This window comes from Staurois parvus, unplaced genomic scaffold (genome assembly GCF_062004578.1).
Source record: "Staurois parvus isolate SC_StPar_1 unplaced genomic scaffold, SC_StPar_1.0 ptg000154l, whole genome shotgun sequence".
NCBI lineage: Eukaryota > Metazoa > Chordata > Amphibia > Anura > Ranidae > Staurois > Staurois parvus.
In genome coordinates, this window is record NW_028317950.1 from 6,928,987 (window position 1) to 6,942,098 (window position 13,112).

At 43.5% G+C, this 13,112-nt stretch overlaps 1 protein-coding gene across 3 annotated transcripts in view; it reads right to left on the reverse strand.

Annotated features, from left to right (window-relative positions):
• HDAC6 (histone deacetylase 6) overlaps nucleotides 1-12,784 on the reverse strand; it is a 76,061-nt gene extending 63,277 nt beyond the window's left edge. For 2 of the 3 annotated variants that reach the window (XM_089674979.1, XM_089674977.1), the window contains exons 1-3: nucleotides 12,634-12,701; nucleotides 7,164-7,252; nucleotides 593-695 (exon numbers count right to left, since the gene is read on the reverse strand). In XM_089674979.1, the coding sequence (XP_089531105.1) occupies nucleotides 593-658 (66 nt within the window). In that variant the 5' untranslated portion in view covers nucleotides 659-695; nucleotides 7,164-7,252; nucleotides 12,634-12,701. Of the gene's footprint in view, nucleotides 1-592; nucleotides 696-7,163; nucleotides 7,253-12,633 lie in introns of all 3 variants that reach the window. The other variant, XM_089674978.1, reaches the window with a different exon arrangement.
• Between the last annotated feature and the right edge of the window lie 328 nt (nucleotides 12,785-13,112).

The following is a 13,112-nucleotide window of genomic DNA, read 5'->3' on the forward strand; positions in this document are numbered from 1 at the left end:
GCACTCTCCCAAGAATTAAAAAAAAAAACTCTCTAGTAATACACACCAAACTGAGCATATGCAGTGTCTCCAAACGTCTTATTAGGAGGTAAGAGGGGGGACACTGGAAGAAGAGGAGGATCAGAGAAGTCAGGATCAAACATCCTTTTTACACAATGTAGAGGATTAACCCCTTAAGATCCATAGTCAGTATAACAAGCATGCTTTACTGCATATACAGATTGATTTTACTGTTGTGGGTTTAGTAACACTTTAAGGCCCTTTCACATTGGAATGCTTTTGCCACAGTAAAATGCACTTTCCAGCACAAACGCATGAAAATGAAATCCTATGTAACTGTTCACGTCAATGCGCTGCCTTTTGAAAAGTCCTGCGTGCAGCATCTTTGGTGCACTTTTGAAAAGTGCACTAAAAACGCACCTTCCATTGTAATTCAACGAGAAAGCACCAAAAAACGCTTTTTTTGAGTCACATGTCCAAGTTTCACAAGTGCATGCTGGGAGTCAGCAATTCAGAAAATGCACCAAAAATGCATTGAAAACACAATACAAATGTGATATGCAAAATTCAGCACACTAAAAGTTGGACCTACCGTGGTAGTGATCGCAGGGGACTTGCCTCGAACGCCTGGAGACTTTCGCTCCCCAGGAGACGCCATTTTCTTCAAGGTGATCAATCAGGTCTTCATTCAAGATCTGTATATAGGATTACATTTAAATAAGCATTCACCATATTTCAAACTCTACAGATGTCAGAAGGTTTCCCCTAACACCTGCAAACTTGTTATGGAAGTGGCAAAACAGCCTATTCAGTTGATTACCTAAGTCCAGCCTCAGTGCATTCTGGGATTTGTCCCTGTGGTCAATGAACCATGAGGTCCAGCATAACATTTTCTTGTTTGTTCGCTAGAGCATATCACATGATGCACATGGCTGCCCATGATTTCCCTGATAAAGGGAACATGTGTCATCCCCTTGGGTCTGGTGCAGGACAGATCTGTACCTCTCTATTCTCTGTGGATGGATCTGTGATCTTTTCTGGGCTCCTCTACACTCCGGCCACTTCCATGTCCCTCCTAAGCACTTGCTGTGTCAAATATAATCAGTTACTTCTCCGGGTAGGTCTACTCTTAACACCCCAGGTGCTCATCTGGCTTGTTGCCTCAAAGTCCACAATATTTAAGGTGATTGCACCATCTGGTAGGTGTTGTATAACTATCCTTACTGGAGTTCAATACAGTACATCCAAATGCATCCTGCATATACTTTGCCGGTCCCAGGTCCTCCTTTCCCTCCTATCAACATGCTAATAATGTTATTATTATTATTATACAGGATTTATATAGCGCCAACGGCTTGCTCAGCACTTTACATTATAGTGGGAGACAATACAGTAACAATACAGTTCCATACAAGAGGGATTTGAGGGCCCTGCTCCTTGGAGCTTACAATCTAGGAGGGCGGGGTGAGTGGTACAGTAGGTACTCACTGTGGGGGATGGAGTGGTTGGAAGAGTAGAGGATTCTAGAATTAGCTGAGGGCAGGATAGGCTTCCCTGAAGAGAAAGGTTTTCAGTGATCGCCAAAAGGCAAGTAGAGTAGGTGATAATCTGATAGATTGGGGTAGGGAGTTCCAGAGGATGGGTGACGCCCTGGAGAAGTCTTGGAGACGAGCATGGGAGGAGGAGATAAGGGAGCTAGAGAGTAAGAGGTCTTGCGAAGAGTAGAGTGTACGGTTTGTGTGATATGTAGAGAGAAGATCGGTTATGTAAGTTGGGGCAGTGTTGTGGATGGCTTTATATGTCATTGTTAGAGTTTTGAATTTTATCCGTTGGGCAACTGGGAGCCAGTGGAGGGATTGGCAGAGAGGGGAGGCAGATACAGAGCGGTTAGTGAGGTGGATGAGTCTGGCAGCAGCGTTCATGATAGACTGGAGGGGGGATAGTCTACGATGAGGTAGGCCAATGAGGAGGGAGTTACAGTAGTCGAGGCGTGATATGACAAGGGAGTGAAAAAGTTATTAAAGAAAACCATTCCATTTTTATTACATACTTTATTTTAGACCCAGTAACAGCATCATTGAGTCTCTATGCAATAAAGACAGATCATGGCTAGCCGGAAGGGCTGGCAGGGTGCTCTACATAGTTTTTCTATATTGCGTTGAATTCCTTAAAAAAAAAGACGTCCTCCTGGCTCTCAGATTCAGAAACTCTCCAAGTTAGGCACTACATTTGCTAAATCACTACAGGACTATGATGTGGTAGATGTCTGGAGGGCATTTAATGCTACCAAACACGATTTTACCTTTTTATTATTATTATACAGGATTTATATAGCGCTTTACAATATAACCTTTTATTCTCACGTCCACTTGATGTATTCGTGGATTGATCCCGTTTTCATGTCCTCCTCTACAATTCCTTTATGCACTGCTTCCAAGATTTTGGAAACCCCCTGGTTTGATCATTCCTCAGTTCTAGTAACTATATCCTCTCTTCGCAGTCCTTCGGCCTCTTATAGCTGGCGTCTAAACAAATCTTTCTTAAGCTACCGCCAACCTGCTTAGATGAGGAACTCCATCTGAAAGAATACTTGTCCTTAAAAGATCCTGCTCAAACTTCTTACATGTTCACCTGGGAGGTACATAAAGCCACAGTGCGAGGTATTTTGATTCAGATAGCCGCTAGACAGAAGGCTTCATGCATACGGGGCGTTTTGATAACGCTGGTAACATTAGCTGTGTACAGTCACGTTAAAAACGTGCTTTTTTCAGCTTTAGCCGCCTTTTCCTGCGTTTGCTTTTTTAGCATATGTTTGGTAAAATAATGTCCAAAAACGTCGGTTTGCATTGTTTTAGAGCATTTTACAGCTAAAAAAACTCCTCTAGAAATCCACTAGTCCTGGTTTTTTTCCAGCCAAAAAAAGCTGATTACAGTCTATGTGTGCATGGACACATAGGATAACATGCTGGGGGGTTTACTGGCTGTAGAAAAAAACCGCCAAAAGCCAAAAACAGCCGCTGTAAAAATGTCCAGCGTGCATGAGGACTAACAGACAATATGAATTGGTACTTAACCACTTGCCCTCCGGAGGATTTTCCCCCCTTCCTAATCAGGCCATTTTTTGCGATTCAGTGTTGCGTTACTTTAACTGACAAGTGTGCGATCATGCAACGCTGCACTCAAATGAAATGTATGTCCTTTTTTTTCCCCACAAATAGAGCTTTCTTTTGGTGGTATTTGATCACCTCTCTTAGATTGTAAGCTCCAAGGAGCAGGGCCCTCCTATCCCTCTTGTATTGAACTGTATTGTTGCTGTATTGTCTCCCATTATATTGTAAAGCGCTGAGCAAACTGTTGGCGCTATATAAATCCTGTATAATAATAATAACCTCTGTGTTTTTTATTTTTTGCGCTATAAAAAAAAAAAAGGCCGCCAATTTTGAGCAAAAAACAATATTTTGACTTTTTGCTATTAAACATGTCCAGTAAAAAAATATTTAAAAATCTAATTTGGTCATAAATTTAGGTCAAAATGTATTCTGATACATGTCTTTGCTAAAAACAAAAACCCAATACGTTTAAATTAATTGGTTTACATGAAAGTTATATCGTTTACAAACGGCGGTATAGATAGTGGAATTTTATTTTTCTTATACTAGTAATGGTGGCGATCAGCAACTTATAGCAGGACTGCGGCGGGCATTCTGACACTGGCGCGAACTGACTAACTGTCACTGACATTCCCAGTGACACTAATACAGTGATCAGTGCTAATAAAAAGCACTGACACTGTAATAATGACACTGGGCAGGAAGAGGTTAACATCTGGGGCGATCAAAGGATTAACTGTGTGCTGTGTCACTGTGTGCTGTGTGTGTGCTTTCCACTGTGAGCACACTGCTTTGTATGGTTCTGGTATGCAGAGCCATACAAAGCAGAGTGCAGGATCTGACAGGGAAGAGATCTGTATTGTTTACATATAGGTCTCTCCCCTGTCCGTGATACACAGAGATCGTCAGGTGCTGGTGGGGAATCACCGGCTGGGACCGGGTGATTGACAGCCGAGGCAGCCAATGGCAACGCGGGTAGGACGTGCGCCCCCCTACCCGGAAACGCAAAATCACATATATATAAGTGCTTTTGAGCACCCCTGCCACCCTGTAGCATTATTTTCAATAGGGCGGTGGGAAAGTGGTTAAACAGAGGGAATCTGAACTCCATGCCCTGCTCAAGGAGAAGAAACAGAATCCCCACCTGGACGTATGTGCTCGGTCTGAGGCTGCCAGATTATAATTAAATGTCTGTCTTACCACCAAAGCTGAAAAACATCTGTGATGAACCCAGGCCAAATTTTATTCACAGGCAGACAAGCCAGGCAAGTTACTGGCAACTAGACTGGCCCCTAGACACCCCGCTCCCCACATTTCCAAGATTAGGATAGCGGATGGCTCCTTTACACAAAACCCTAAGTCGGTTCTGCAAGAGTTCCATGCCTTTTTTCAACGTTTATATTCAGACACGAACGATTCAGGTCAGCTAGACTTTCATTGATTTATGGACAATCTCCCCATCCCAACCCTCTTCTCCATACATGGTGGACCTGTCCTAAGGTGCAGGGGCGGACTGACCATTTGGAAACTCGGGCACTGCCCGAGGTCAGTAGGGGGCCCCATGAGATGCCCCTAGTACCTTTTTCATAGGCTTTTTTGAGTTTGGGCAAGGACACAGGAGCCCCATGATCCCCTATTGCCCGGGGGCCCCATGAGTTGTCAGTCTGCCCCTGCTAAGGTGCATTGCTTTTGGATAAGGGTCCACTCTCTTATATATTCAGTTATCATACTCAACATCTCCGAGGATGCTTGTACAGCACTACTGAATGCCTCAGTAGCTGATATCCCGAGACATTCACAGACTTCGATCCATTTTTGCATTCCTAGAGGCTAAAATTGCCATGGCAACAGCCTGGAAAAGTCCAGAGATTGATCTGGCCTTGATGAAGGGTAAACTGACGTGGATCATGCTCAATGAAAAGATTGTGAGTGTCCTACAGGATAAACAAACCATCTTTGAAAAAGTGTGGAACCCCTGGCTGTCTTATCTACATGTTCCAGACATTTAGGGGTGGCTACGAGACGTGATGATGATGGATCCCAGGATGGGTGTATCTTTACTCTCTTCTCTTTTTCCTTTCATTTCTATTCTCTACAAACACTTCTTACTTTTAAAGTAAGTTAGTTTCTGTTGTTGAGACTCTGGTCTCTTCTACTGTTCATTAACCTCCAAAACTAAGCAACTTATTCACTACCTGGTTATCTCTCGCCTTGACTATTGTAACTCCCTCCTCATTGGCCTACCTCATTGCAGGCTATCCCCTATTCAGTCTATCATGAATGCTGCTGCCAGACTCATCCACCTTACTAACCATTCTGTATCTGCCAACCCTCTCTGCCAATCACTCCACTGGCTTCCCATTGCCCAACGGATAAAATTCAAAACATTAACAATAACATATAAAGCCATTTATAACTCTGCCCTAAATTACATCACCAATCTTGTCTCCAAATATCACCCAAACCGTCCTCTCCGCTCCTCGCATGACCTCCTACTCTCTAGCTCCCTTGTCTCCTCCTCCCATGTTCCTCTCCAGGACTTCTCCAGAGCCTCCCCCATCCTCTGGAACTCTCTACCCCAATCTATCAGACTATCGCCTACTCTGCCCACTTTTAGGCGATCTCTGAAAACCTATCTCTTCAGGGAAGCCTATCCTGCCCTCAGCTAATACTGGAATCTTCTATTCCTCCTACCAGTCCATCCCCCACGGTTATTACCTTTTGTACCACCAGCCCCTCCCTTGTAAATTGTAAGCTCCAAGGAGCAGGGTCCTCCTAACCTTCTTGTATTGAACTGTATTGTTGCTGTATTGTCTCCCTTTATATTGTAATGCGCTGAGCAAACTGTTGGCACTATATAAATCCTGTATAATAACAATAATACAAGTGACACTTTCATGCAATGAGGACAATGTGGTCCCACGACCCTAAAGAGATTATAGAGTCAGATAGTTATTTCTGCATAGGCCTATTGCGGCTGATCTTGGCTTTGTAGCTGCTGTTTGTATCTTCTGTACTTAATGTGCTGGAAAGCATATTCCATGATACTATTATTTGTCGCTTGCTTTTTAATGGTAAACCAAATAAAAACGATTGAAGCAGAAAAAGGCCATTGAAACAAAGAGCTGGAAGATGCTGAACCTCTTCCATCCAGGAAACAAGGCAGGCTCTATCTGACTTGCTTCTAAGGGCTCATGTACACTGCAGATGATAAACTCACGTTTAGGAGCTGTTCAGCGTTTTTTTCAGCAGCCCCTGAACTCTCCCTAATGTTTTCCAATGTGTCCATACACATCTTCGTTTACAGTCATTTGAGTTTATAGTCGTTTTTTTGAATGCAGAAAACTTGCTTTCAGCAGTCGATTTTATCAGCATTTCAAACGCAAAACGCTTGTAAACGCGGCAAATCACGTTTATAAGCGTTTGAAAATTTTTTTTAACTCTTCCAGTTCCTGATGCTGTCCAGGGCCTTTTTTTCATCATGAAAAATGCATGCAAGGCGTTTTCAAGGTACTCAAAATGGACAAAACACTGAACACAGGATGTTCCTACCAGGCTTGTCACACATTGTAATGACCAATTCACACCTCAGACCTCTCCCACCCTTGGAAACAAAAGATATGTTAATGACCATTCACACCTCCAATTCCTCATGAAGACAATCATAATAAACATTTAGTAAATTATGTAAGCATGTAAAATCCAAGTGTTTTGCATGACTCAGTATCCACGCTTGCACATATATGAGTGATATGGCTGAATTGAACAAATAATTCCATCAGCATCATGTAAATTATATGCAAAAAAATGAAAAACTCACAGAGTGGTGTGAAGGAGGAAAACATGGCATACAAAAAAATGCAAAAAAAACAAACATATATCCCTAAATCACCTGTCCTCCATCCGCACCTCACCCCCCACCCCACCGCCAATCTCAATCAGAAACAGGCAGGATTGCCCCATAAGACAGGCGAACCATGGGGTGACAGCTACAGGTTAAAACTGGACTAGAATGTCCATCAACCAGTCAGACTCCATTGTGTTGAAGCTTACCTCTAGTATTCAGCAGCGGAATGTATGAGGAAGGACTATAGCAGTCAATATTGGGAAAGAACCATATGCATACTCCCCACAAAACATATCTAAAAAGAGAAAGAGGAGAAAAAAGGACTAATTGCTTGAAATCCAAACCTACCATCTAGTACTTAGAGAAAGGAGAACCCCCCTATATTCCACAAACCGCCTCTCATGCCTGCTAGAGAACTTAGACATAGGTCTCTGCAATGTACTCCATAATTACTAATATTCTTCCACTTCCGTGGAGTGGATGGACCCTTAATTCTCCAGGTTTTTGGGGTTTTTTTTTAGAAAAATAAAAAATTTGTTTCAAGCCAAATTACTTCATAGATCTCCCTTCTCAAAGCTAAAAGACTGCCTCCAGACTGCTCTGTCCACTGTTAACTCTTTCCTGTGATGGCAGGAATTCCAGGGAAGCAGCACTGAGAGAGCAGGAAACAGCAGACTTGAAAGCTGGAAAATACAAGTGCTGGAGTAAGAATTTTAACAAATAGTTTACTGGGAAATGTTTATTTTATTGTGCCCAAGGTGTTCAACTAAAAACCCTGCAGGTTTACGGTGTTATTAAATTTAAAGCGATTCTAAAGGTTCATTTTTTGTTCTGTAAAATAACAAACATGTCTATACTTACCTGTAGTGTGTAGTGGTTTTGCACAGAGCAGCCTGGATCCTCCTCTTCTTGGGTCCCCCACAGGCTGTCCTGGCCCCTCCTTTCTGTCAGGTGCCCCCACAGCAAGCAGCTTGCTATGGGGTCACCCGCTGCTCTGCTGTGATTAACAGCAGCGGGAGCCAATTGCTCCCGCTTGCTGTCTCAGCCAATAAGAAGGCAGAGACCCTGGACAGTCGAGGCTGTCATGCACATCGCTGGATAGCGATGAGGCTCAGGTAAGTATTGAGGAGGCTGCACACAGAAGGTTTTTTACCTTCATGCATAGAATACATGAACTTAAAAAACCTTCAGCCTTTACAACCACTTTAACAACAAAAAGTCTTATATTGCAGTTAACAATTCTTAGATGTGGTGGCTGCATTAGTTTTTAGGCTTATTCCTTTTTTTTCCACCTGATGATTGGACCAGTAAATCGATTATTTCTCAGCTTCCTTTAAAAGACCAAGCTGTCAAGCAAAAGTGGCAGTTAGAGAGGTTGAGCCGAATTATTTAAATCGTTCAAATACATTCCAGGTGCATAAAAACAAAAGGTGTTTTCCATTGTCTTACAGTTACTCTTCTTTAGAAAGTAGCCACAGCCAGATAGATACAATTCAAAGCACAACTGAACTTTCAGTTTAAAGCGGAACTAAACCCACTGATTTAACGGTTTAAAAAAAAAAAACAGTTACATTCAAAGCATACTGGGAACGTAACTGTCACATTTTCTTGTGCTGTCAAACTTTCAGGCTCACGTTTAAATGCCAATGAAAATGAATGGCACCTGAACAAGCGTGGTGCGATTTAGTTTCAGAGCATTTTGGGATCACGGGCAGAATCACGACGAGAAAAAGCCTAGATGTGAATGCAGCCTCAAATGGCTGATGTCTCAATTGATCACATGTGCAGCACCATCACAATTGCAGATCAAACAGAAGCTAAGATGGCAGATTCCTTGGCTGAAAGGATAGGAGGGTTTAGTTCCACTTTGAGTGCCTGTTCATACTATAGCAGAAAGCTATGTTTCTCTGCATAAGAAAAGCGCAGCTCTCTGCAAGGACACACAGAAAACAATGGTTTCTGTGGGCCCTGTTCACACTTCCCCGCAGCTGTCACCTGCAACACTGCTACAGATTTCCTCACCACTCCATGGGTCTCTGTGTGAGCCTGTGTGCGGTCACTTAGCTCAGCTCAAATAAGCGGCTGTACATAAAAATCAATGGAATGTCACAAAGTAACATTCCATAAAGTGTAGGGGAAAAAGGGGAAACAGTGCTTTGCAAGGCACCGCTCCCCCTCTGCCAGCAGCTGCAGAGAAAAATGAAACGTTTTTCCCTGAGAGTAGAGTGAACGTACCCTAAATCAGTGAAATCCATTACAGGTTCAAAACTCGAGGTGTTACAATTTCTTATTCTATTTTTTATTATTTTTTTTACAGGTAATTAAAGTGTTACTAAACCCACAACATTAAAATCAGTCTGTATTTGCAGTAAAGCATGCTTGTTATATTCACTATGGAACCTAATATAATGCTGTTTGATCCTGAATTCTCTGATCCTCCCCTTCTTATCTCCTGACAAGACATATCCTGTGGAGTCACTCTGCACATGCTCAGTTTGGAGTGTACTAGCAGAAAAGAAAAAAACAGGGCCACACTCTCCTCATGCATTACCCTGATAGTAAGAAATGTATTATAAAATTACAAATGCATACTCACAAACCAAAAAGGTCATAAAAACAGAGATAAGGAGTCAAAGATGCCAATCGTGGACTGCAGAGGTCCTTGGGTAAAAGTGCTAGCACGTTTCGGGAGTTGAACTTTCTTCCTCAGAGCAATAGACAATCTATTGTCAATGTCTATCTATTGCTCTGAGGAAGGGAGTTCGATTCCCGAAACGCGTTAGCACTTTTACCCGTGGACCTCTGCAGTCCACAATTGGCATCTTTGACTCCTTGTCTCTGTTTTTATGACCTTTTTGGTTTGTGAGTATGCATTTGTAATTTTATAATACATTTCTTAGTAATGCACGAGGAGAGTGAGCCCTTTTTGTTCTTTTCTGATAGTATCAAGATTCCCCGTTCTATCAAGGGCGGCACCTAGATTTCGTGTTTTCTGTGCAGCAAGAAGATTTGAGCGCTGGTTTCTAGCATCGGTTTCAGTTTGGTGTGTATTGCTAGAAAGGTTGAATTGATCAGCACAAAGCGGATTAGCATTGTCCACACATAGGTCAGGGGTTCTGCATCCTCCTAGAGCAGAAAGAAACTCCCCCTATAAGCTTTAACCAGCGCTCTGCTGAACACTGATAGAAGTCACAAGACTGCTCTAACAGCTGATGAGAAAAGGTATTTAGCAGTTTTTATTTACTAAAATAATTGCACTTCCATGTAGTGTTTGCTGTGGGAGACCAGATATAGTGAAAGCAGGGTCCTGGGTTTAGTAACACTTTATAAAGCACATCAATTTACATGTATATTTGCACATTCACATCAGTCCCTAACCATCAAGGAGCTTACAATCTAAGGTCCCTAAGTTACATTCATACACATACTAGGGCAAATTTATACATGAGCAAATTAACCTACCAGCATGTCTTTGGACTGTGGGAGGAAACCGGAGTACCCGGAGGAAATCCAAAGCAGGCACACTCCAAGCAGGCAGTATAGAGGTTGGGATTCGAAACGACAACCCTAGTGCTGCTGGGGAGAACTGCTAACCACTTAGCCACTGTGCTCCCTATAGTTAATTTTCTTTAGAGAGTAGCCATAGCCTGAGTAAAAAAAAAACCTGTCCCCTGCCAAAAGAAAAAGGACCCTTGCTCTCGGACTTTTGAGGCGCACCAATATTCATAAAAAAATAATTATTTATGAATACTGGTGTGCCTCAAAGGTCCCATTCTACTACCCTTGTTTTTGTATATTGATCTAGGGATGTGGCACTTCGTTTTATTATCTACGGTTTGAAAGCAGTGGCCTCTCTCCAGGGGTCCAACACACCCCCTGCTGACTCACAGCGGGAACTCTCCAATCAACAGGAAGCATGTACTCTGCTGACTGAGGAGATTTAGCTGAGAGAGTGTGTGTGTCTGACCGACCTCTGCAGGGAGACCACTGTTTCCATACAGAGAACAAGGGTCCTTTTCCGCTGGCAGGGGACAGGCTTTTCTACTCAAGTTGTGGCTACTTTCTATAGAAAACTAACTGTACGATATTGGGATATTGGAACACATTTTTGTTTTCAGGCTGGAATAAATTTTACCACTTGCCGACCACATTATAGCCGAATGACAGCTACAGCGCGGTTGTCCAGTCCTGGGAGGGAGTCATACGATGTCCTCCCAGAACACGCCCTCCAGCACGCCCCCCCAGGGGCGCGCACCCAGCGATCTCTGTGATCGGTGTCCTACGGACACAGCTGATCATGTGCTGTGGCAAAAGGCCAATCACAGCGGCCTTTTACCACGTGATCAGCTGTGTCTAATGACACAGCAGATCACCAGTAAATACAGTTGCCAGTTATCGGCTGCACTGTCCTCACACTGTCACAGCATGAGGAAAGTACTGCCGATAACCAGCAATTGTCAGAGGATGGATCGGCACTTATGATCAGTGCCCTGATGATCAGTGCACAGCAGTGCCACCCACCTGTGCCCATCTGTACCTAGAAGTGCCACCCACCTGTGCCCAACAGTGCCACTCACCAGTGCCCAGCAGTACCCCCCATCAGTGCTGCTCAGCAGTGCCACGCACCAGTGCCCAGCAATGCCATCAGTCAGTGCCACCCATCAGTGTTACCTATCCGTACCGCCTATCAGTGCTACCTATCCATACCGCTTATCAGTGCCACCTATCAGTGTAGCCTCATCAATGCACATCAATGAATGAGAAAAATTATCTGTTTGCAAAATTTTAATATAGAAACAAAGACAAACACATTTTTTTTCAAATTTTTTGCTTTTTTTTTGTTTATAGCGCAAAAAATAAAACAGCCAGCAGCGATTAAATACCACCAAAAGAAAGCTCTATTTGTGTGAAAAAAATGATAAAATGTTCATATGGGTACAGTGTTGCATGACCGCGCAATTGTCATGCAAAGTGTGACAGCGCTGAAAGCTGAAAATTGGACTGGGCAGGAAGGGGGTATAAGTGACCTGTATTGAAGTGGTTAAACTGAAAGTTCAGTTGGACTTTTATTTTTTTCCTTTATTTTGATTAGAATGTGGTAAGTTTAGATACCCGTATCATTCCCCACTCTGTCCTTACAGAAAAAAAAAAGTTTTAGCTGAGGATACCTGCAGACGAAACAGACATTTCAGGAGATATGGGATACCTGATCCCCCCTGCTTAGAACTGTGGTTCCTCCCGCCAGTCACTATGTCCTGTATTCTGTACTGGGTAGCGGGAGGAACCACCTTATGTCTCAGGGGGAACCAGGAATGTGACCCACTCATCAGCATACCAGCGTGGACTGTAGTTCTGTCACAGTATGAAGATTGGCTTCACCCCTGCTGGCCGGTACACCGGCACAGAAGTCTTCTACGTTTGCAGACTACAAGTTATTTCTGTAGGAAGTGGCAGGATCACTTTAGTCCATCATGTACGCACTGCATGTGTCACCCTATGAGCTCCTCTCCCAGATTGGTACCTGATACCACTGTATATACGCCGTCACTATGTGCAGTGTACAACGGTTAAGGCGGGCGCAAAAATAGTCCCCACCCCACACTCTGCCATATGTTACAGGTATAGATATATACAACTGATATCCCTCCACCCTCCTCACACAGCGCACCCACTAACCGAAACATTCAAGTCCTCCGCCGGTCCCGGTGTAAGACGTCACTTCCAGAGCACGTGACGAGCCCCACCCACCATTGCTGAGTGAGGTCAGCGGGCAGAACAGAAATGGGGAGGAGCTATGCGTAGTGTCCCTGCCTTTTGCTCCCGGTAAGCAGTTGCTGACTGACCTGAAGAGGAGCGTGGATGGAAAGAGTGTGTCTCGAATGGCGGGACCATGCCAGACTTCCCACAAAGGAACAACTTTCCCTCAGTGATTTCATTTTTAGGTCCGAAGATTATATAACCCCCCCCCCAAATGTTATATATTTCCTGACACCAGATGCCCCTAGAGAATGAAATCGTGGCAGTTATCAGTTTATTATGTCACAGATATGAGACCAATGGTTTATGAACCACATTTCAGTAAAGTTCATTTTAGGGCTCATGAATGAAATGCATCCATTTCCTGAAGATTTTACCCCCTTTTTGCTATTCGGCGC